Genomic DNA, 25,272 nt, shown 5'->3' on the forward strand with positions numbered 1-25,272 from the left:
TATAAGCATTGTAATAGAGAACATATCACCTCACATATTAACTCATAAAATATCTCTCATATTAATATAATATCTCACCCATAAGCTGTCTTATACTTATTGCCTATATAGTAACCACTCAAAGCTTAGAGCTCATAGTAATGACCTGTGGCAAAATAGAAAATGAGCTGTAATTGTTACTAAAACTAAAAAGCCAAAGCAGCCAGCAGACAATGACAGGGAGCAGCTGTGCAAAAATTGGTCATTGTAAATGCAACAGTGCAGGTTCCTTTTACGGACATACACACATAGGGGGTTATTTATCATACGCCAGTTCTCGTGTGCCAGTGTATGATAGCCCCACCCAGGATACAGCTCAGCCAGATACATCAAGAGGCTCCTGGCATAGAAATAAACGAAGCCCGTGAATTTGCACACATGAAAATTTGCCAGCTGCAGCTAGCTTGCAGACCCGGTGAAAAGAACACCCCGCGCCGGCCAACTCCCCTCCGACCGCCCCCCCCCTTCATGCCCCCCTGACCTGGAGGTATCGGAAAAAGGGGAAAATAATAACAAGTACTAGCAATAAGCTGGCATATAAAATTATTTCACTCAGCTTTAAATATTAAATAACTTTATTCTCCAGGTCAGTACAGTTCTGGACATTTTGTATAAACTGTTTTTGGAGGATGAAAAATCTATATTTTCATGTAACCACATTTCAAGAATCAATTTTTAATCACTTTATTTTTCTGCCAAAGAGGCTTTGTTTGGGGTTGTTATTTTGTAGAACAAATTATAGTTTTAATTGGTACCATTTCCGGGTTCCTCTTTTTTTTTCATTGTTTCGGATTTAGATTTTTGCACAACGGTTAAACAAAAATCGTAGATTTTTGATGACTGTTATCTTGAGGACTAAATATTGTAAATAAATAGTGTAGTACAATCTGATAGTAGTGCAGGGATTTGTTTTCTGTGAGGACTTTAAGTACCATTTTGTGATTATCAAATTTTACTGCTGACGAGCAGGCAGTTCAGCCCGATTGAAAAGGACATGTTAATACTCAATGGGGCACATTTACAAAGGGCTTTGCGCCTGTTTTCTTAAAACTGCTTGCACAGGTATTTAAGAAGTGTCCGCTCCACTATTGGGACGCACACGACCCTTTTGTGGCGACACAAATTAGGGGGTGTTCTGGCGCTCTGTCGGACAATGCGGCCGATTTGACATGCAAAGTCTGTTGCACGCCCTATGTTTAACCACAAAAAAGTTGGTGAATTCTGTTGCGCCAGTGCAGAGTACTTCTAGTGCAATTTCCCACATTCTTAGTAAATGTGCCCCAATATGTTTTGGTATCTTTTTTTTGCTTTATTGCTTTTTTTAAAATTAATTTCACCTCTACTAATAGGTCCTAATGATATTGCAACTTGCAACAAGTAGAACACAGAATATTGAAAAGCATTTTTTTGTATTACTGGAATAAAGACAGCAGAATTGGGATAGTAGGATTTATAACAAAAAAAAAATCAGGTTAAGCATTAGATAGTGCTGCTTTAGTGTAAGGGTTTTGAATAGAAGTCATTTACATAGAAGACTTACATTCACATTTGTTGTCAAACAGATCATCAGACGGCCTCCCACCCATGGTAACCTTTGATACAAGTTTATTGGAGGAGACTGACAACCTTCAGGAAGAGGAACTTCAACTAAATGATCTGACCATAGAGAATGTTCAGCATACGTATGTATGGGTGGGTTTTATGTGCATTCACTGTGTCAGGGTTTTGCATTACTATGTGTACCCATGTAGAGGGTGTTAAGGAATGATTTGCAATTAAAAGATTATGTTATTACATTTTTATCACAAAAGCCAGGATATGGGATACATGTGGGAACCCTCTGGTTTTGATGACTTAGAAATTCTCAGAAATTTGCTGAAGTGACCCACACCCAATGGAACAGAGGTGTGCATGCTTGGCCACCCTGTTTTGGCTACTATACTTCCTGTTTAGTCATTGTCCTATTACATACCTTCTATGGTCTAGGCTAGAGCACTGAGCTCTAGGCTAGAGACGCGATGTAGATGTTACCAAAGAGACCAGTTAGCTACCTATTTTTTACCACTCTCTGTATATGTAGCACCTTGCACTTTGTGTAAAATGTTGGGTCCTACAGCTGTGGCAATGTACTGTGTATACACCTTTAATTGTTTTATGTTTAATAAAGAAAGGGGCCGGCCTACCAAGGTGAGAGAGTAGTAAAGACTTGTGGGAAGAAGAAGGGAGGAGTTAAGAGTCAGAAGTCAGAGTGTTAGCAGGGAGGGAGTGAAGTCAGTCTGCGAGAGCAGTCAGAGGGAACAGCAGCCGCTGAAGCATGTCCTACAGGAGACAGGCAGGAGGCCTGAGTCTCAGAAGGAGCTTAGAGTAGCTAAGCAGCACAACAAGCAGAGGTTGTTCCCATAATAAGAGGAGTTCAATGCAGCTGAGGAACAAGCAAGACTCATATTGAGTAGGGTAGCTCAACAGGGTGGCCGGCATCCCTACAGTTCAAGTTAAATGCAAGTGTATGAGTTGTTTCTTTAGCGCCACCATCATTGCAAGGCAAGTGACTCATCTCTCCTCCTCCATCCATCCATTCCCCTGGGAGTTAGCCCTAGTCGGGAAGGGTTTACAACATCACGCTGATCTGCAACACCTATTTCCTAGGGCTGTAGTCAGCAACTATTATCCCGACTGGCATCACAAACATTTCCCTACAAGTCCTTCCCTTTTTCCCCCTTTTCAGAAGAGTGTAGTGGCGACCCCTTGTTCCCTGACAGTACCCTCGGCCTAAGGGGACAGAGCGCGACATATATACAGTATCAGTGACAGAAGTCTAGTGTTAAAGCAAAACTTTTATTTATTTTACAAAATTTATAGTGCAGGTGACACTGTAACAGTAATATACGTCATTAAAGGAAACCTACCTGTAGCTTCGCCGCACGGTGGTACGCGCTCGGCACACCATGCACGCGTACCACCGTGCGCTGAGCGTGTACCACCGTGCGGCAAAGCTGCTTCACATATAAAGATTACAAAAGTGTTTGAACCGTTTATGAGAATAACGAAAATATGCTCCGGCACCAGCTCACCCTGAGCTGGTGCTCGGTATTTGAAGCTTACAAGTACAATTTCACGTGGTAGGTTTCCTTTAAGTAAAGTAGCTTCTGTGTGCCTTTTTTCTTCTCTTTCTTCTGTAATGAACAGTGTGTCTTCTGTAGTCCATCCACTTCAGACAAAGAGGCTAGTTATTAACTCTTTCTGTACCTAGAGAATATTTCACTTGATCCGGGGACTATCTATAAAGAATTACATCATTAGAAACATGACTGCTTTACAGAAACTGATTAAATAAGTTAGAAAGGCAGGGGAAAAGAAGGGGCAGAAACATAATTCGTTAATAAAGCATAATACAAAGTTTATTATCACTTATCATTTTGATGAACGTTTAGTTACCCTTGAATCCCTTTGATAAAATTTCTTAGTTTTACCCAGTTTCTTAAAATCCTGTCTTAAATGTCTTGCAGAATATGTATGTATGTATTTTACTATATATTTTACTGTTTTCTTTAAACAGGTTGACATCAGCCGAAGAGGAACTTGCAGTGGTCATGGAAACAGTTAATCTTAAACAAGAAGCTATAAGACAAATAAAGGTTGAAATTGCATGTGAAGAAAGAAGTAAAGGAGACCTGTAAGGAACATTTTGAACCTTGCAAAAAAAAACAAACTGATTGATAGACAAGTGAGACAATTATGTCATGTTAGAAAAGCTCTGCCCACCACAAAAAAAAACTTGTAATTCTCTCAAAATAGAAAAAAAGTATTTGCTTTCGATTACCATGGTAATGCCTAGTGTGCAAAGTGTTGTAGAAACAAACAGTAGGAAGTTTTTTTTTAATTAAGATATGATGCAGATATACATTTTTATATGTTTTAGACATCTGACCTCTATTTTATTTATATACAAAAAATCCTAGTCTCCATGGATTTTGGAGCAATCTATGTTACAGTCAGCAGCTTGCGATTGACATATAAGCCTGTCAGTGTCATACCTAGAACAAATATCACCAGTGGCTGTCTAAAATGAACGCCATAAAGCACTGCAAAGAATAATTCTTGTGATTTTCCTATCTTCTCCATGTGTCTTTCCCTGATGATCTGAATGAATGCACGTTATCATGAATAGAAGTAATGCACATAGTGATGTCACAGTACAGGGAAAATAATGGCTGCAGTATGTCATAGTACAGAGATAATGCACACAGTGATGTCATAGTACAAAATTAAAATGCATATAGTGATGTCACAGTACAGACATAATGCACAGAGTGATGTCACAGTACATGGATAATTCATACAGTCCTATCACAGTTCCGAGACAATACACACAATGATGTCACACAATGGTAGTAATGCAAGCAGGGATGTCACAGTACAGAGAAAATACAAAAATCGATGTCACAGTACATGAATATTACACACAGTGATGTCAAAATACAGGGTAATACACATCAATATCAAAGTAAACAGTTAATACAAACAGCAGTGTCACAGAATAGAAGTAATGCAATCAGAGATGCAACAGTACAGGTTTAATCAACTGTGCAGAAGTTCAGCTCAGAAATTATTTATCGATGACACAGTGGTGTAGTACGAGGGCGGTTGAATAAGTACCCTTGTTAGAAATGAAGACACCATTTTTTTAAATTTTTCAACATAGTCCCCTTTTGCAAAGATACACTTCTCCCAAAATTCCTTCCATTTTTTTTCCCGCAAGCCATTTCTTCATGTTAGGGAACAAGAAAAAGTTGCAGGGGAGCCAGATCGGGTAAATACCCGATTCATGCAATTGGCGGCGGCGACAACTCCGGATGAATGTGCTGGTGTGTTATCGTGGTGAAGCAGCACCTTCTTTTTTGTCAAAAGTGGCCGTGTCTCCTTCAATTTTTTGTTGAAGCAGTCCAATAACTCACTGTAGTATTGTCCAGTGATTGTTCTTCCTTTTTCTAAAAAATCCATGAGGATGACGCCATTCGCATCCCAAAAAAATAGTCGCCATGATCTCTCCGGCCAATGGGAGTGTCTGCGCCTTCTTTGGAGCAGATTCACCGGGAGAAATCCATTGTTTTGACTGTTGCTTAGTTTCTGGTGTGTAATGATGAATCCGGGTTTCATGACAACCTGACGCAAAAACTCCTTCGGATCTCACTTAAATTGCTCCAAACACTGCTTCGAAATTAACAGCCAAATCCACAGTGAGCAATCGTGGCACCCATCGGGCCGACAATTTTTTCATCGCCAACTTATAATGTAAAATATTAATTTCCATTCCGGTCGACACACCTGCGGCTTCTGCTGCTTTGCGCACTTTCGTTCGTCGATCACCGAGTATCATGTTGTGGACTTTTTGAATGATTTCCTCAGTAACCACGTCTGCCAGGTGTCCTGGTCAAAAACGGATGTTTGCCCCCGTTTAAATTCGTTGAACCAATATCTAACTGTGGTCATAGATGGGGAAGTGTCCCCACAAACAGCATCCATCTCCTCACATTTTTTCCCATCCAAAAACAAATAGCAAATTACTGAACGATACTGCTCTTTTTCCATCTTAGAGAAAATCACAAAACATGTCTTACACAAATGGCTGCCAAATCCAAACTAACCAATCCATCAGTCTGCAATGTCTTTTGCCGTCATTTCTCGTCACACAATGAGAGCACCAACTTCCCTCAAGAACGCCCTCTGTCATCTTATTGTACCGCCCCTCGTACTGTACATAAGGAGGTCACAGGGCAAGTTTATTGCACAAAGTGGTTTCACAACAAAGGAATTATGTGGCCAGTAATTTCACGGCATAAAAACAATGCCAAAGGTGATGCTACCATACGCGGACAAGGCATTAAGATGATGTCACAATATTGATACAGTATACTTTAATAATCTTGGTCTCATAATGATCAACATCCAATTTTCCACGCTGTAGTTGCACCTTTAATTTAAATTAAAAAATCACCATAACAGGAATGATTATTATGTGGAATGGACCTGAATGTAGTCCCAGGCCACACAGGCATTAGTATGAAACTCATTAATAACCTTTTTTGATGTGAGACCTTAGTGACTGTAATGTAGGAAAAACGCATCATGACTGTGAGCTGTACCTTGCTTAATAATAATAATAATAATGCTTCACTCATTCCAGCAACCCCCAGAAAATAATTAAATCAAATGTGTTCATGATTTGAGGCTAAAAACAAAAATGTTGTTTTATGTCATTTGTCCACAACAGAATGAGTCTCCTGCCGAAATATCAGTCTCTTCAGGATGCTGTTTTGCAGCATAACATCTCGATGTGTAGCAGAGTCAAGCTGCAGGGTCAGAGAGACATCCTGAAAAAGAAGATGAGTGAGCTTGGAGCCAGAGATCCTCCTCCAGCGCTTCATTTGCAGGATGATGGACAATCTATCTGCTCAATTGTGAGTTTCCTTATTTCCTAGATTTAAATAAGTACTGTACACGGTCACATTTGTTTATGTGCATGTATATATGTATAATTTACACATAAATTAAATGGAATTTTGTAATTCATAGTTTTCTGCCACAAAAAAAACAAACACAAACTAATAATCCTCCAAATACAAAAAATTGAAAGCATTTATACTTTCAATATAAATTATTTTTACTAAGTGTAATTTATCGCAGTAGCTGGCACATGCATAGTCAGCTGAAGTGTCACCTATGTCTATTTCACATAGATCCAATGACATTGGATCAAGCCCGTGCAATCTCAATCTTATTCAAAGTTACGCTGTTTAGGTAACAGCGTCACAGTATTATGAACTATAGCATAATAAAGTAAATGGGGCTATCATGATTTATTTAACTCTGTGAAACTAGCAATATCTTGTAAGCAGTATAAGGCTACTCTCACACGATTGTGTGCTACACCCAGGCTGGGACCCGGGCATAGTAACCGTTCAGCTGTAGAGGCAGAGGTTTGAGGGCTACTCACCTCTCCCTCCTTCATGGCTAAGCATGGTGCCCGGCCATACGTACAGGGAAAGATAGAGCATGCTCTATCATTTTCTCGGCAATGGTACAGTGACACACGTATGTGCTCACCACACCGCCTCCAAGTGCCATAGGTATCTATGAGGATGGATATCCAGTTGCAAATTATGCCTCTCCAGTATTTTCGTCTGAAAGTGGCCTTAGACCATGCATGCTCCAACCTATAAAGGGAGTTGGTCATATACCTAATTCCATCTGGATATAAAAGGGATAAAAAGAAATGTGTAACTGTTACTGTATGGCTGCAAAGTTCTCTCTATCATAAGCCAAAGGTATTCAGAAGCACTATATCCGATCATTAAGGGGAGTCTGGGAAGAAGCAGACTCTTTCCCTTACTGAGGGTAGCTTCTGAGCTGATAAGCTTAGAAGGAACAGTGGACTTCTGGACATCGAGAATCTGTAACCACCTGATTGCATATACCACCTATGGTTATTACGAGTAATTCTAATAACATGTTATTTACATTTGATTTTAGTACAGCTATCAAACAGAGTATCCAATTACTAATCCCAGATTTTATTTTTCATGACCGGTCCTTGAAACCCTTATTTTACAGAGCTCTCTATAAACAGCAGTGTGATTGATATATGTATATACAAAATGTAATCCAAAATAGTTGAAGGATGAAATTTATGCATTGTTTTATTTTCTTGTAGGACAGGGAAAGTGGTATAAACCAAACTCTGGAAAATATAAAGAATCACATTTCTGGGATTTTTCGACCCAAAATTTCAGTGAGTATTATTGTTTTTCTTCTGATATAAATGACGACATTAAACATTTTAAAAAATAATCTGTGATCGGAACCACACCTATGATAATGCTCTGCACAGAGGATTGTATACTTTTCTGCACTAGTTACTTATAACATTCTGGAACAAAAATGCTGTATGATACATCTGGTAAACCCATAGTAAGTTATTACTTGTGTCCAAGACAATATTAAACTAGTCCAATACATGTGGCTTATTCGGCACACAGCTGAAAACCACATAAAAAACTGCAGCTATTTGTAGCAATACAATGTACAGTTTTGGTTTTGTGGTTCTCTTTGCACACAAATGATCATTGTGTAGGCACCTTTTGCGATTTACATATCTATTGTTAAATTTACAAGGAAATCACTAAAATTGCTATTTTATTTTTATTTGTTGTTTTTTTTTACAAAATTGCAGCAAAGCTTGCAAAGTTTTTGATACCACAAAGTTTATGAGGCCACAATTTGACCTCATCTGGCATATATTATTTTGTCAGAACCTGAACCTACAACCTTATTTCCTTAATATATATATATATATATATATATATATATATATATATATATATATATATATATATATATACAATAAATTGCAACAATACCATGAAAGAGTGAACTTTATAGTTATTTTAAGACCTCACATGCCTAAGGATGAGCATTTGTGTATAGGAAATTGCAATGGATGATATAAAGTTCCTGATCTGCTATATGAATACAAATGGATCCACAGCTGCAGAGCAAATGTCTAAATAATATCACCATTACACACAAGCAGCTATCGCTCCAAACTGGTCACTAAGGTTTTCTAAATCATTTGACTTATTTTCACATCTGTTTTCATTTGGAAGTAAAATAAGGGGTTTTCCAGAATTACATAAACGTTACTCATATGGAAGACAACGTAACCCATATCACAACTACTAGCGCTGTATTGTGCAGTGATTGTCTAGTTTCATTTAGAATCGCTGTCTTCTAGTATATAGTGTAACAGGAAGTTCACTAGTTGGTTATCTTGTATTATGGGAGATTGTGCTTAAAAGGTAATCTATGAATATGACTATTGAAAATAGAAGTTAGTCATTGTGGGCCGGACAAGTGTCATTTGGTCAGCAAAATAGAACAGAAAAGCTTTCCATGTGCAGTTATAATAGGTCATTCTTTAGCAAGATTATATATCCCATATAAAACCTATATACATATAAGAGGAAGTATGTAAATGACTACCTATTAATTCTATCCACACATGGATTTTTACAGAAATTTTTAATACAATTTATGTATTAGTTCCATAAAAACTCCATTTTTTTCAGTACTAGCCATAGAAACTTTGTTTATTCTATTAAAGCCCTTACGGCATCCAAGGATAAGATTTTTCTCATACCATATTTTGTCCTTGTCCTTCTAAACAGTTTGCTTCTAAATAACTCTGCTCAAAGAGAACTATGCAGCAAATAGGGTTATAGCTGTGCAGTACTCTTTTTCCACCTGTGCTCATCTCTATTATCAGTTAACAGAGAAAATGGGAAGCTGAATTACCACTGTCCAGCCCCTGTTACGAAAGAGCAACAATGGAGATGGGGTGGTAAATTACATGCAGAATTAAAATTTATATTACCCTCCAGCAGTGGAACCATCTGACTACATTGAGTGATTCTTATATCAACCAGTTGCGTTCTTTAATATCTACATTCAAGCCGTTGCCCAGCCTCTGAGCTCTGAGATATGACAGAGGAGAGCGTCATAGTGATCCAAGTCCCAATTTTTACAGTCCTGTTGCTACTAACAACATGCACAATGGTGCAAATACACAGAACTGGAGCTGCTACATAGGAATGTCTGCAGCATTGTATGGTCAAAACTGCTGCTAGAGTCCCTTTAACTTAATATTTAAACATAGTTGAAAATAAAAACTTAAAATGCAGAGATTCATGAAACCCACTTCCCTCATAGCCATAATGTGGCCAATTTATAAAAAGTGTTCTAAGGTTAGACAGTGCAGAGTTAGACTAGACAGTCTTATTCTGCACCAGATTTATATACGTGTCTAATGCTGGATGATAAATCTGTCCTAGTACAAGACTCGCCGTACACTGCACCTCCTATTAGTTGGCTTACTTTACATCAGAAAATTAGGACACAATTCTGTCTGGTTAGCAGTATTTCTGGCGCACGGACCTTTTAGGCACAAGACCACATCCCCTTTTCTTAGGCCAATCCCCTTTTGTCGATCTATTCATAGTAGAGACAGAAAACTGTCTAAAACCCTTTATAAATGTGGTGCAGAAACTTTTTAGTGCAAACTACAACAGAATTCTGTTGTGGACAGATTAATAACTCTCCCCAATGTCTTTTCATAAAGATAGATTTTTTTCCCCATACCATAATTTTTTTTTAATTGGATGTTAGTTTAAGGAAATGTTGTATCTTAATTTTGGTCCTTTCTACATTCACTGTGTAAATAATACATATTTCTTTAACCCCTTCCACATATGGGGCGTAATAGTGACTTGCCGACCATTGCAGTACGTTTTTCTGTTTATTTTTTTTAAATGCAAGGCATATCACCTAAATTTATCAACTAACATAAAACACAACGGGGGTCATTTACTAAGAGCCCGAATCGCAATTTTTCGTCGGGTTTCCTGAATATTACCGATTTGCAGCGTTTTCCCCTGAATTACCCCGGGTTTTTGGCGCACGTGATCAGATTGTGGCACATCGGCGGCGGCATGCATGCAACGGAAATCCGGGGTGTGGCCGTTGGAAAACCCCCACGGATTCGGAAAAACCACCATATTTTTTTTTTTTAGAAAAAGTGTCGCTTGACACGCGCTTACCTGCACCGGCGAACTCCAGCGAACCTCAGCGCAGCAGCGACACCTGGTGGACATCGGGCGCACTACCTTAGTGAATCGCGGGAAGCCCCGAATCCTCGTCGGCGAACGCGCCACTGGATTGCGACAGGATCCAAGTCATTAAGGGGTTAATGCTTACTCCTTTGTGCATGTAATCTATACAGTAGGGCTTAGTTGCATCGAAGGTGCTGTTTTCGTTGCTTACATGCAAGGAGACTAGTCAATATGTCATAGTATTAGAATTTCCTTCTAGAAACCAATGTGTCTAATACTTCTGGCAGTCATTGTGTATGTTGTAAACTTTAACGTAGGATATTAGTAAAAGACCATTTAAAAAATTATAGGGGGTCTACCACCTCCACTAAGCATTATAACATGGCAGCATGTTGTACAGAACTGCACTGTAACTTCCAACATGCCTTAATTATTTCTGTCCGTTATGCTGTTTCAGAGAAATTCCCTTTTAAATCCTTATGAAAATGAAGCATTTGGTGCATCCAGAAGGTGTTCTTGGCACCCACAGCGCTGCTATTCCTGCCTAGACCACTCCCCTCATCATCTGCTTAGCAGGAGATTTGTCTTGTGTAAAACATGGGGACAACACTGGATTCTAAGATTGGATTTATATGGGCAGGAGTAGCGATGCATAGGGTGCTGATTATGTGACCTGGGTGTATCAACTGTCTCATTAGAAAACAGATTAAACAGGGAACATCTTAGAAAAAGCATAATGGACAGTAATTCTAAAGGTATGTTAGGAACCACAGGAATCTGCTGCCAGTAGATTATAACACTTGGTGGAGATGGTAGACTCCCATTAACTTAAAGTTTGCTGCATCTGTAATATTCTTACGCTAATATTGCTAAACAATCCATGAATCATGATACTGCTCAATGTAGTTTCCTTATTTTTCAATAATCTTCACAGCTATTTATCCTTCCTGTAGGGTTTTTGATTAACAGACTCCAAAGCAGAAGTGGTTACATAGGCTTTGTCAGCTTCTTTATTCTGTATTGTGAAGACTTGATGCTCCTAGAAAAAATAAGAATTAATTTTGCTAGACATTTGCCTGTTGAAAGTTGATTTTGTGATGAAATGACAGATAAACAGAGGAAGTAAACTGCTGGGGTGAGAGGCAACAAAGATTTTTATCTTGGGCTGGCGGGTTGATGAATTCATAAGTACAAACAGACAAATGTATGAGCTGCAGATTGTTCATGGTTTGGACAGCAGTGGATAATTCGGTGGAACTGGAGAGAAACACTGCCCTCTAATGGCCAAATATGCTACTCTTTTCTTGTTTTAGTTATCTTAAAATGTCAAATTCCTATATAAAATCACCATCCTTTTCCTGTAATTTCAAACTTTTCTTTCTTAATGTATATCAATTTTTTGTTAGACCATGACCCATATAAAGTTATTCTTTATACGTCTGTTGGCACAGATGTATGAATAAAGTGCTACATCTTGCCCTACCAGGTATCAACTGTAGAAAAAGCAATGTGCCTGCACTCAACCCTGAATTGGGTTGGTTTTGAATATTTGATCCTCCTGTCTGATTGCCTCAGACTTTTTTTGAGTCAAAGTCAGAAGTGGACTTAGCAGTTAGGAGTCATTCTTTCATATCCCATTATATTTTCCCTTTAAATTTAGAGACGGCTTAGGCTGGCTGCTAAAGAACGTGGGCCTATGTGGAAATGGGCCTATGTGTTGGTCCTATCCCACAGACTGCACACATTGTACAGGACTGGAATACATTCGTCATAAAGAAATATGATGCAAGAAGTCCCCTTCTGCTAGCTGAACTGTAGTATTGGTACTGTAAGAACTGCTACACTGACAGAGCTGCAGTTCAGCTGACAGACAGGGAGTCCTTTCATCATATTTCTGTATGGGTGCATGGACTCCAATCCTGTGCAATGTGTGCATTCTATGAGAACTGACAAACATATGGGTCCATGTCCACACGTTTGTGTTTAGCCTTAGCTTGCATTAAATGACATCTACCACCAGGATCAAGGATTGTAAACCAAACACTCTGATGTACTGGTGTGTGCCCCCTCTAGCAGAATCTGCTCTTCTTTTAGCATCTTATTCCCTGTTTTTTTTTGTACAAAAAAAGGCCTTTAAAATTATGCAAATGAGCCCGGAGACTCTCAGGGCACAGGGAGATTAAAGAAGAGCGGATCCTGACAGAGGGGACACAGACCAGCATGTCAGTGTTTTTTCGTTTACAATCCTTGATCCATGTGGTAGATGTCCTTTAAAATAAAAACTGCCAAAAAACTTGTGTGATTTCAGAATAAGGGTTGGGTCGCTCATCTGGTTTCAATAGTCAAATGTCTGAAGCAAAACAAATATTTGGGCATTAGGCTGGAACAATGGTAAATCCTGCAGCAATAATTAACATGTTCCGGGTGTATGCAGCAGGTTATGGGGCTTATACAGTATGTGGATGGGTTCTCTTAGCCAAGAGTTAACTGCAGCGGCCAACCCCAGGGATAAAAGAAATGTTTACCAATGGTTTTCAGGTTATGATCAGACGTTAATTAGGAAATAATACTCAAAATGTGGAGCTGAAGAATAGTTGTATATCAAGGGGAATATGTGATGGTAAATTGAGGAATTGGGAAACTAATTTTCTGCAACAAAGAGCTTTAGTATGAAAGAAAATGTAACCATAGAATAGTGATAGTAAAAAAGAGAACTGTAGCTTCTTATACAGTCCATTTCTGTTAATGATTTTTCTGTACTATTTGTCTCCATATATTTAATACACATTTTGAAAATATGACTCATCTTTTTAAAGATGCCCATTAACACTTGATAAGTTTAGCCGAGCCTACAGGCAGTCCCATGACGGTAAAAGAGGATTCAAGAAAATTGAATTGTAATGTTTACAATCCTTTGTTCCTTTTGGAGATCAGCCTTATGGCTAATGCAGACGCCCATGGTAACATAATTATAGTTTGATGCTGCTGTTTTGCGGGAAAGAAGAGAATTCTTGTATCATATGTTACTATGATGCACACAGTCCCATCCTCTGTGTTCAGTCCGTGAAATCCAGGCACTATACCGACCATGGCCATTGTGCTTTAACCCTTACACTTTAAAATAATCCTACATGGCTGCCTAACCCAAGCGGGTATGTTTATGATGGAGTCAGGAAGCCTAACCTCCTGCCAAATGAGCGTTGAGCTGTCAGCTATCTCTTATTTATGGCCAACTTCAGGGCAGATTTATAACTAAAAAAAAAAGGTCACCGATGACACGTTCATTCATCTTGTGGCTTGTGTGCAGCTCAGTTTTATTGAAGTGAATGTAGCTGAGCTGTTATACAAAGCAGAGCGAGGTATAGCGGTGTGCTGGCCATGAAAGCAAGAGACAAAAGCTGCAGATTCTGAAGTGGACAAATCTGGGTCAACCCCTTTAAATAGAATGATAAAAATTTAGGTGTCTATACATGGCTGATCATTTTCTGCTGCACATGCATAGGATTTTTACTAGACCCTTTAACACCCGTAGGATTGACTTCTGTTGCAGTAACCTCATAAAGTTAAGTAGAGGATTATTTTCTATTTTATTGACTATGAGGCTGTACTGAAAGGATGAATCTATTTTTATAGAATTGTTGTTTCAATGGTTTGACCACACAGTTTTATATTCCTTTTTTAAATTAATTTTTCTTTATACATGCATTAACAGACCAGTACAGTAGAAATGACATTACTCCTATATCACCCATGTGTACAAGGACAAATAGAACAAAAAAAGAAACAGCAGAAAGTAAAGTAAAAGAAAACGGAACAAAGCCTATTATATAAAGAGAGATGAAAGACCACGGCTCCCTGTACTTTCCTGGTATTGTTTAGCCAGGTAATATTGAGGAGCTTGGGTTAGAATAGGATTTCATATAGATAGATTTAATCACAAATAATCTTTCATACATGCAGTGGAAGTATCCATTTCCCTTAAATGAGCAATATTTGGAGAGATTGGTGTCTTCAAGCTTCTATCGATGAGTAGTTTTGCAATAAGTAAAATGTAGCTAATATACCGTATTTTTCGGACTATAAGGCGCACATAAAATCCTTTGATTTTCTCAGAAATCAAAGGTGCACCTTATAGTCCAGTGCGCCTTATATATTGTTTGAGATTTTTCTCTAGGGCCTAACCGCCCTTATTTCATGTTGTACAGTGACCTTCAAATTAACTCTTTCATGGTTGTCCTGGTACCAGGAACTTGAACATAAAACCAAGACACGTCAATCTCTTAGTGTATGTAAAGATCTTCTCTCATTTAATCACAGCTGCATGTATAAAAAGACAGAAAAATCAGCATTGGTGGGCGTGACAAGGAGATAAGGTGCTTGGATGCTGTAGGCTTAGTTTGAATGTACTACAACCGCTCTCTAATACATTTTACAAAAAGTTAATTAATTGTGCTCAGTTCTCAGGGACCTTGTACACAGATAAATGATATTGTTTATATTATCGAAGCTGCAAAAAGTACTGAGAATGTCTCCAGAAGCTTCTTGATAACCATAACAAGAGGTAAACAATGCTAGAGAACAAGATAAGAAGGAGAACTATTATGTATAACAAGTGTCATGGAGAAATCCTTACAGGCAGATATTAAATAAAAAAATAACTGAAGTTTGAATTATGAATTTAACTGGACAGTGCTTTGACCCCGGCGTGACCCCTGGCTAATACTTAAAATGGCCGACAGTAGTCACAATGCCGTCCAAAACCAGTGCAATCTCCTTAACAATATGAACAGTGCTTACAGACAACAGCTGCCTTGAACTGTGCACAGGTCTGCCACCTGCTGGTCATTCATCCTTATAATCAGGTGCGCCTTATATATGAACCTAGACATTTAAGCAGGCATTTATTGATGGTGCGCCTTATAATCTGGTGCGCCTTATAGTCCTAAAAATACGGTAGTTAATTTCCAAACTCTTCATAGGATTTCCTCTATCACATTTTTTTAATTAATAGGGAGATCAAATGGAAACATTTGAACACAATGGTATTACAACTAGGGCTCCATCAGGTTAGACTACAAATACATAAGTGAGGTTTTGCAGTAGCACTACTGCCGTGAGTTTACAATGTAGATTTTAGTTACAACACGTGGATGATTTTTGCTGGTTCATCCGCTATGCTGCCACTATATATAACACCAGTGCTACCTTCAAAATGTCCATAACCTCATTTTCTCATCCAAAAGCACAGAAAAATGATGTAGATACCATAAAATATCATCTCCTACTGTTCGCATCTTTAGATGTGCTCCTGATAAAAACTCTAAAATCTACACAAATTTTCAGGAGCACACTTTAATGGCTGAAGGCTATTGATGCTCACTGTTTTGCATGTTGAGACAAAGATAAGTCTCATCTACTTGTTCCTCTTCCCTATTTACCCTTGTTTACTCAACTGATTAAAATCAGGTTATTTTTTGTGTGCAAATTCTATAACTTTTTATAGACCATTCCTATGACAATATGTGTTTAATGTGTTTTAGTGTATTAATGTGTGTTTCTGAGCAACATATTTTCTTCATGTGACCAGTATTGTATTATTTGACATAAAATGTAATGGTGATTAACTAAGTTAATAAGTGGTTAACATTATTATAATGCTTTCATCCTGTACAGCTGCCACCACTATTACCATTGGTTCCAGAGGTCCAGAAGCCACTTAGTCAACAGCATTGGTACCATGGTGCTATTCCACGAACTGAAGTCCAAGGACTATTAATAAACAATGGTGATTTCCTTGTTCGTGAAAGCCAAGGGAAACAAGAATACGTGCTATCTGTATTGTGGGATGGACAACTGAGACATTTCATCATTCAATGTGTAGATGTAAGTCACCGAGTTTGCGCAACATGCAGTAACATAATGCAGGTTACAGTGACACTTCCTATTTTCTGTGATTTCACTCAGATTCTTTAACTATTTAATATTGGCCCATGTCTCCTTAGGAATTATGTACACATCAGTGTTTTGTTCAGTGTTTTCAGTAAGCATTGGTGGGCCAAAGCTGTGTACTTGTATACATACTACACAGAGACACAGAACAATCAAAATATTTGCACTTGTTTTGTATTTTTCATTTGGTTTTGGCCCTCAGATGGTAATGCAGTACAGTGACGTGAATAAACCCTTAAAGTCTAGCTATGGAGATTGCAATGCTAATGTTAAAATGCAACTGAAAGCTGCAGAAACCAGTTAAAATGGAAGCAACTTGTTTCTGCTGTGGCTGTGTCCATGGAAAAATACATCCGTGGCCTAAAAGAGATTTTTGGCTGGGGTAAAATGTAAGCCAACAAGAACATTCTCTATATCGCTAATCATATTTGTAAAGTTGGTGTCAGAACTAACTGCTCTGAATGGGATTAGATTTCAGGCTTCTGTGCTTGAAAACCACGCACAGAGTTGTCTGTGATTGACAGCTCCATTTCAGGATCTTTACTTAGGGAAAGCTGGGTGTGAGTTTGAGCTTGTCTTCTGTCCAGCTGTGAATTGAGTGATGGACGTCTGAACCAGTCAGTGCTGGAGGCAATGTCCATTACTCCCTTTATATTCTCCACAGTTCCTTCTGAGGGTGCCGGTTATTGCAGGCCTTCTCCTTCCATTTGCTATTGCTATCTTTGCTACTCTGTGTATCTGACTTCAGCTATGTTTATCAACCATTTTTTTGCTTTTTGTTTCTGTACCTTTGCCAGCATCTTGGTTTTGACCCAGTTCTGTCCGACTCCGCTTGTCTGTCTGTACTTGTTGTTTGTCCCTCAGTGTCGTGTATCTTCTGACCTCGCTTTCCCTGTCTCAGACTTGTTTGTTATTGGATTGAAACTTTTCTGTGTACTAGTATGAACACTGGTCTATCTCTGATTTCCTGTTACCTATCTGCTCTCCCTTCCAGCAGATGCCAGATGAAGTATGTCTTCCCTGTCATCTTGTAGGGTCTCTGTGGGTCCATTAGTAGGTTCCAGATAGCAGATTTTCCCTTATCTGGGCAGGCATATCTGCTGCAGGCAGGGCCGTAGCCCGCAGGGACATTACAGGGTTAGTTTGCCACTACTTACCCAGTCTGACAGGTTGAGCTGGACAGGTTCATGACAGTGGGTCTGGAAACTAAAGCAGTGATTCAGTTATCAATTTCTGCTAACTAAAATAAGTAATGTCAAGCTTTCATAATCCAGCACATCTGAGAATCTGACACCTATCCAGAGCCATTCATGCAAACTACAGGAATTTTGCTATCTGTTTTTACAGCATTTATTTTTGCATTTTAATTGACTAGGAATAGTGTATTCTATATTATAATTATATATATTGCTGTTCGTTATTTATTTATAGATTTAATAATAAGATGTGACTTTTGACTTTTCTTTTAAATGTGCATATTAAAGAATCTCTACAGACTGGAAGGAGAAGCATTTCCTACTATCCCTTTGCTGATTGACAATTTTCTCAAGACTAAGCAAGTTGTAACCAAGAAAAGCGGTGTTATATTAAGTAGAGCCATTGTGAAGGTAATGTGACAACTATTATTAAGAGTGCCTACAAAAATACATCTACAGATGGAGTGGAAAGTGCTATATCCATGGGTCATGTGTTGTCCAAATAACATATCTTGTGTCTATCCATGTGAACAGCCTAATGGAGCTTGGGCACTGGTCTGCCAGGGGGACAGCTAAGTTTGAGTGGTTTATTTTTAAATGAAACTTTATTAAACCGGCTTTGTGTTCAACCCTGTAAAGGGGTTGTCCGCTCCCGGTCTCCGGCAGTCCATCGGCACCTCCAGCGGCATGGCACACCCACCCGTTCTATCCCTTTAATGTAACAAAATAGCATTACTTATTATTTTATATTGTACCATAGTAACACCTGTTTTTTCTATTATATGTTTAATTTACCCTCCCCCCTCAAGTTCTTTTTTACCTTCTGCTCAATTTTCCGGTGGATCTATTAAAGCAGAGAATCAGAGAAGCCACTTTTATTCTTACTTCTCATTGACCTGTTACATTAGATTCACTTGTTCCATTTTACTGACAGCTGTTGTAGCCTTTAACAAATGTCCATACAGCATGGAAATGTCTCATTGTGTTTTAATATGGATGAGCTCACTTTCTTCTCACTACTGCGTTTCACATCAACAGGCTGGATGTGTCACAAAAATTTATCGGTAGCAAAGGGGCATCTCGAAATGATTTCAAGATATGCAGATGTGATGAAATGTGAGCCATATTTTACATGAGGGTGAGGCAGGCTCTCTTCAGTGCACTGGGTTTAGTACAGACATATATTTATTCATGGTTCTGATTAATATCTTGCAATAATTTTTTACTGCTCGTTCATAAAAAATGGATCCTTAAGCTTTAGTGTCAAAGACACACTAGAAATGTTATTTAATGAAGCTTCATTTAGAAATATCACCCATTCTCGTTATCATAAGCATAGCACCTTTTCAACTAGTTATTGCTTTTCATATCTTGTTGTATTGGTTTACTTTTTTCAATGAAATGTAAAAACATCGATTCAGGACGAGCCAATATGCACAAGGGCGCAAATATAAAACAAAAATAATAATGTTAAAAAAATATTATTGTCTAAACAGCAGACAATGATGTACCGTATATTTCTTTTTCAGTAATGGAAGGCATCCCTGGTATGGTAGGCTAGTATAGGGGTAAATAATAACATCACTTGTGTTCTGGGCCAGTGATGTGGTTTATTGTTTCTCTTATAACTAAGGCAGTGAAGGTGTGTTGAGTTATCTACATGATGAGTTTGGACCGTGAAGGGGTACATTGTAAACTGCTTGATGTTCTAGGGCAGTAAATTAGTTAATGATAATATACTTGATGTGTAGTGAAAAAAAAAACTATAGAGAGATTGGGGCACATTTACCCGGTCCTGTCGCCATTCCTCGATCCGGGCTGTCCGACGAGGATGGAGTCTGGCGCGATTAACCACGATCCTGCATGTGTCGCTTTCCAGCTCAGGTCCGCGATTGTGCCAAAATCTAATCGTGTGAAAACCTGTGTTAAATGTGGTGCAAATCGGAAATAGTCAGTAAACCAGACGGAAATGCAGTCTGCGGACCCTTAGTAAATGTGCCCCATTGTCTACTAAAAGCTACAGGTTTCCCTAATCTATTCCATCCGTGGTTGTGGCTCTCTTAGGCTGGGTTCACACCACATTTTGTTCCATGCGGTGTAAGGACACATCGGGGGACAACATATGGCACAGATGTATCTCACTATATGCTATACAGTTGGATACGTCACCCGGGGACCCCTCTTCCCCCTGAATGGGGGGGGGGTTCACAACTACCGGGTTTTTTTCCTCAGTGTGGTCATATGAGAAGTGGCAACACCGTGCCCCCCCCCCTCCTGCTGAGCCACGTATCCACTCAGCAGTTGGGGCTCTGGGATGCAATACGCTGCATCCGCTTCCCATAGGCTACAATTGCATCTGCTGAGTGTATTATGTTGCTCAGTAGGAGGGAGCTGGAAAAATGTAGCTTGCTACGTCTTACCATCATGCCTTTTTCAACGGATGTGACTTATACTGGTAAGAGGCAAAAACTATGCCTCCATCTGCCAGTATAAGTCAATTGGGCAGATTTATCAAGCTCGCTGAAAGTCAGAATATTCCTAGTTGCCAATGGCAACCAATTACAGCTCAGCTTTCATTTTACCAGTGCCCATGAATATTTTAAAGGGGAGCTGTGGTTGGTTGCCATAGCCTGAAGTATGTGCTGAGGGTACACAAAAGCGAGATGCAAACCCAACCTTAAACACACAGAAAAATGTTTCTGTTTGAAGGGTTTCCTGTGATTCAGGGGTATGAAATAAGTACATGTGTCCTCCAAATACTCTAGTGTTTTGTAATGCAACCATTACTTTCAGCTGATATGATATGGCTATTAAAGTTTACTGATGTTACTCAGTTTTCCTTGAAAGATAATAAGGCATATGCTGCCATTATTCCTAAATTCCATTACAGTATTCAGGTCTATTACATGTCTTGTTATTATATTTTTATATGCTTTATATTAATAATTCAGCCTTTTGATCTCTTCCATGCCCTTGGTAGTGTGTAGCAAATTGCTTTCTTGAGGAGAAGCAATTCAAAACTAGAGTTTTGAAAGAAAAATATGCACATTTAAATCTACATTTACATATATTTTACATTGTTCAAATAAATTCCCCAGAATTATAATGTGACAGTAATTATTAATCCAATATTCAGCTAAAATATGGGGAAAATGGCTCAGATATTTACTTTGAGAATAGTTTCATTTCCCTACTTACACACCTCACAGGTATGGTTTATAGCAGTGGTCTCCATCCTATCTGGGGGGAAAATGTTTACAAAATTAATAAAAAGTTTATTAAAAAAAATAATAATAATATATAAAAACAGGAAACTTTGCTCACCCCATCCTTATTGAGACTCATTGCAGATGCACATTTTCCAGTTGGTGAGCAGGTTCTATAAATGGACCCCTATATATATGAAATTATGGCATTTGTTACCACATTGGAAAATATTTTTATTTTACCTGAAGTCGAATCGTTATTTGGCATAGTGACAAACTATGACCCATTATATCTGATCAATAGAGCTTTGTTGCTTGCCCTAGGATTAGCATTTTAAAAGGGTGCTTAAGTGGTATGTCACTCTTAGCATAAGATATTTCTTTATTCAGACGATATGGCAAGCATGAAAACATGTTATCAGTAGAGATGAGCGGTTTGGTAGTAATTTGGGTTTGACCAGTTTGTCCAAATTTTGCTAAAAAATTTGGCTCAGGTCCCGAGCTTTAGGCCTAACTTTGATTTGCACATGAACCCTTTTGAAGTTAATAGGGAACGAGAATTTAATACCCAACAATGGCAGTAAAATGGGTGAAGTAGTTAGGGCTAGAGGGCAAGGAATTTGGAAAGTTAAAATTTTCAAGGGAACCTGTCAGCAGAAATTGACCTTATAAACCACTACCAGTATGTCATTAAGCAGCTGAACACCTTGTAGATCATTTCTATTTCATGGCCCACTGCAGTGGCATTTTCCAGAAAATCAACTTTGAAGTGACATGTAATCTGGTTGTATGAAGTCAAGGAGGCGGAGAGTTTAAGACTGATGTCAAGCTTTGCTCACTTCAAAATGCCCTCTTTACTGTAACTGATGGTCCTGCATCCAGATACATCACTAACCAGATCTCCTTCATTCTGTGGTGAGGAGAGCTTGACTTGAGTTCTCAGCCTCCATGACTTTATGCAACCAATTTACATCTCAATTCAAAGTTGATTTTCTGAATTATGCCACCACACTGAGCCATGAAAAAAATTTAAAAAATTGTTGTTAATCTGCTTCACAACATACCGGTAATGATTAATTAGGTCAATTTCTGATGACAAGTTCCCTTTAACTTCTGGGATTACTGATTATCAAAATTTCAAGTTAAAGTGCTGGGAATACAGAATTGAAAAATTTTAAATTGACGTTCCGGGACTGCAGAATTGAAAAATTAAGTTTTGGGAAAACAGAATTCAAAATATTCAAGTTTTAGTCTGGGAATGCAGAATTGAAAAATTTTTAAGTTAAATTTCTAGCAATGCAGAAAGTCAAAATTTCAAGTTAAATAGCTGCCATCAGATCTTTAAAGCTGTCTGTCTAAACCATCCTGAATTGGAGCATTTCAAAGACCAGCAGCAGTAAATGCTAATATTCCTGTCTCGTTTTTCCAAGTATAATACCCTATAAGCAGTAAAAGTATCCATGCACTATAGCAAAGTGTGAATTGTCTATTGAAGTTCTTCAGAGTTTCCCAAAAAGGGCAACTATTTCATATTTCCACCTGTCCCTAATAACAGCAGTCTCCTCTCTAAACCTACATGCCCTGAAAAGGGCAATTTCTGGTTTATGAGAAGTCCCTGCCTGTATGACTGACCATATGAAGAGCAGCAACCTCTCCCTAGCTCTGTCTCCTGTGTGGAATTGCATCTGGACATGAGACCCTGCTCGTATACTGTAGAGTGACATTTCCAGCCCGGCCAGTTACAGGCTTGCCTACAGAGGACATGTCTGTGGTTACTAAGGGGCTTCCAACTGGTTAATTAGCTATTCAACAGTCAATCAAGCAGCTTGGTGCTTTTAAATGAACTTGCCAGTTCATGTTCAATTGGGGTGCTGTGGCGGTGGTCAGCTTTACTGCTCCACACGATTTGTGGCTATACACTACACCCTGGTGGGTAATATAATTGGTTACAGCCCATTTCTGTATACTATTGTTTGTTTGGTACTTTGAATGTATTTATATTTACTATGTATTGTAATAGTTTAGACCACCGCCACACTTTTTGTGATTTTTAAGTATGTTTTTAACCGTATGTTTTTGATGGCCGATTAAATAAAGTTGTATATTGTTGAGTATGGATTGAGTTTGAAATTACATTATTAATTATTCAGTTATTTGGGTATCCTATATACTTCCATTGGTATTGCATGCCTTAGTGAATCGCCGGAAGACCCGAATCCACAGCAGAGAACGCGCCGCTGGATCGTGAATGGACCGGGTAAGTAAATGTGCCCCTATATTTAGTGTGTTTCTAATTTCTTGGTGCAATGACTACCTGCCAAATTAGCTAGCTCGTTCAAACTATAAACACTGGTATCCTTATGTTACAATAAAATAAGCTATGTATGTGCTAAACAATTACTCAATAGCCATATGCATTATGTAAAGTGTGTCTTGAAAGTTAACTAGAGGGAGACTTCAGTTTTAAGCTATCAAAAGAAATAGACATTTGTATTAACCAACCAGGAGATGAGTTGAACAATGTTCATAAAACATTGTTTGAATTTATGATAACCAATTATGTCAATACCTTGAAAAGTTACACCCTGGTGGATGGGGAATATATAAAGGTGCTTAACCCACCCACAAGTGGGAATCATGCTATGTTTTACACCTGTCTGATGAGCACCTTTACTCCTCTGGTGAGGTCATTCACCTACACCACGTGACTCGAACCCATGTGCGACTGACCATTGGTTTGCCATAACAGTACAAATAATGAATTATCTTTCTAGGAAAGTTCTGAAAAATGCCTGACTTGATTCCAGTGCTGGAGGCTCAATACCATTTCCCATTTAGCTGCTGACATTTCATCTGTCTCCTGGGGCAAGTCATTGCTGCCGCCAATCACAAGCATCATGAGACAGTGATTGGCTAGTGTTCAACCCCAAACAACATGTTATTTGTGAACAGCCTAATGGTGTTGAAGCGCTGGCCTGCCAACACTGGTACACAGGGGGAACTAAGTTCAAATGGTTTAATTTTAAATGAAGCTTCATTAAAATTGCTTTGTATTCAATCCCCTTAAAGGTATTGTCCAACTATTTGAGAAACTAAACAGATGGGCTGGGAGGGCTTTAAAAAAATAAACCTTTACTTACCTCCTCCGGTGCTCCTGGTCTCCCATGGTCCATCAAAGCTGTGCCCGTTTGTTTACAACAGTAATATTAATTATTCAAGTTAAAGTTCCGGGAACCTGATGATTGGCTGCTCAGCCGTCAATCAAGCTGCTTATTGCTTTTGCCCAACCTTGCCAGTTCAGGTTCACTTTGTAGTTCAGGTCTGCTCACCACTAATCATCAGCCTGGCTGAATATGCATGTGTAGGAAAAGGAGATAGCTGCTAGCAGACCCTGGCAGTGGTTAATCGTATGAGAACAAAGTTCAATTCCAACTTGTCCCATCCTTGTTCCCATATCTTCCTTCAGGAGGAGTGTAAGGAGGCCCCATACACATTAAGTTGTTAGTTGAACCATTAAATTACTAAGATTGACAGGTTCTGCTGATTAATGATTGAAAGTTTTAATTTACTTTGGTTGAGAATAACAAATATATTATAAATATACAGTATTATAAATACATGTTCACCCATTATGATGAGGCACAACCTTTTGTTTGGTGACTATAATCATTAAGATTCACAGTGATAAAATGTCTTTTTGTACTAATTGCATTGTTTTCTCTCTCCTCAATGTATAAAATGCAGCAATGGAAAATTAAAATGATAATTTACAACTACTTGTAAAATGCCAGGGAATTAACCAGACCAGAATAAGATCCGGAGATGTACGGCTACAATGTATCCTCAGTTGCAGATAGAATTTAATAATATTTACTCTTATTTTCTTCCAAAACAGGATAAATGGGTGCTAGAGCATGAAGAAGTTATCTTAGGAGAAAGGATTGGACGGGTACGTAATACTAAGCTTTTTAATTTGATTCCAGCTCATTAAAATACATCATATCAATGGCAGCTGATTACACTGCACTGGAAAAAGCAAACAAAAAAAAGAATAAACAAAATGTTAATTAAAACAACAGAATTCAATTAAATGCGTTATATCAAAAAGTTTATCAAGTGTAAACCTTATTACTGAGTCCATTGTAGAATTAATTATCTGAAAAGCACCTCTACCCGCTGGTGCCAAAGTGTGTAATAGCCTTAGGAAAATAATCTACT

The 25,272-nt window shown here is 38.5% G+C and overlaps 1 protein-coding gene across 4 annotated transcripts in view; it reads left to right on the forward strand.

Moving 5' to 3' along the window:
* The window catches only part of FES (FES proto-oncogene, tyrosine kinase), a 72,759-nt gene that overhangs the window by 32,500 nt on the left and 14,987 nt on the right, over positions 1–25,272 (forward strand). For all 4 annotated transcript variants that reach the window (XM_072148415.1, XM_072148416.1, XM_072148418.1 and 1 more), the window contains 7 exons: positions 1,602–1,721; positions 3,596–3,712; positions 6,311–6,497; positions 7,751–7,828; positions 16,377–16,586; positions 18,137–18,259; positions 24,950–25,003. In XM_072148415.1, the coding sequence (XP_072004516.1) occupies positions 1,602–1,721; positions 3,596–3,712; positions 6,311–6,497; positions 7,751–7,828; positions 16,377–16,586; positions 18,137–18,259; positions 24,950–25,003 (889 nt within the window). The remainder of the gene's footprint in view (positions 1–1,601; positions 1,722–3,595; positions 3,713–6,310; positions 6,498–7,750; positions 7,829–16,376; positions 16,587–18,136; positions 18,260–24,949; positions 25,004–25,272) is intronic.

The sequence above is a fragment of the Engystomops pustulosus genome, chromosome 4 (assembly GCF_040894005.1).
Source record: "Engystomops pustulosus chromosome 4, aEngPut4.maternal, whole genome shotgun sequence".
In the NCBI taxonomy this organism is placed as follows: domain Eukaryota; kingdom Metazoa; phylum Chordata; class Amphibia; order Anura; family Leptodactylidae; genus Engystomops; species Engystomops pustulosus.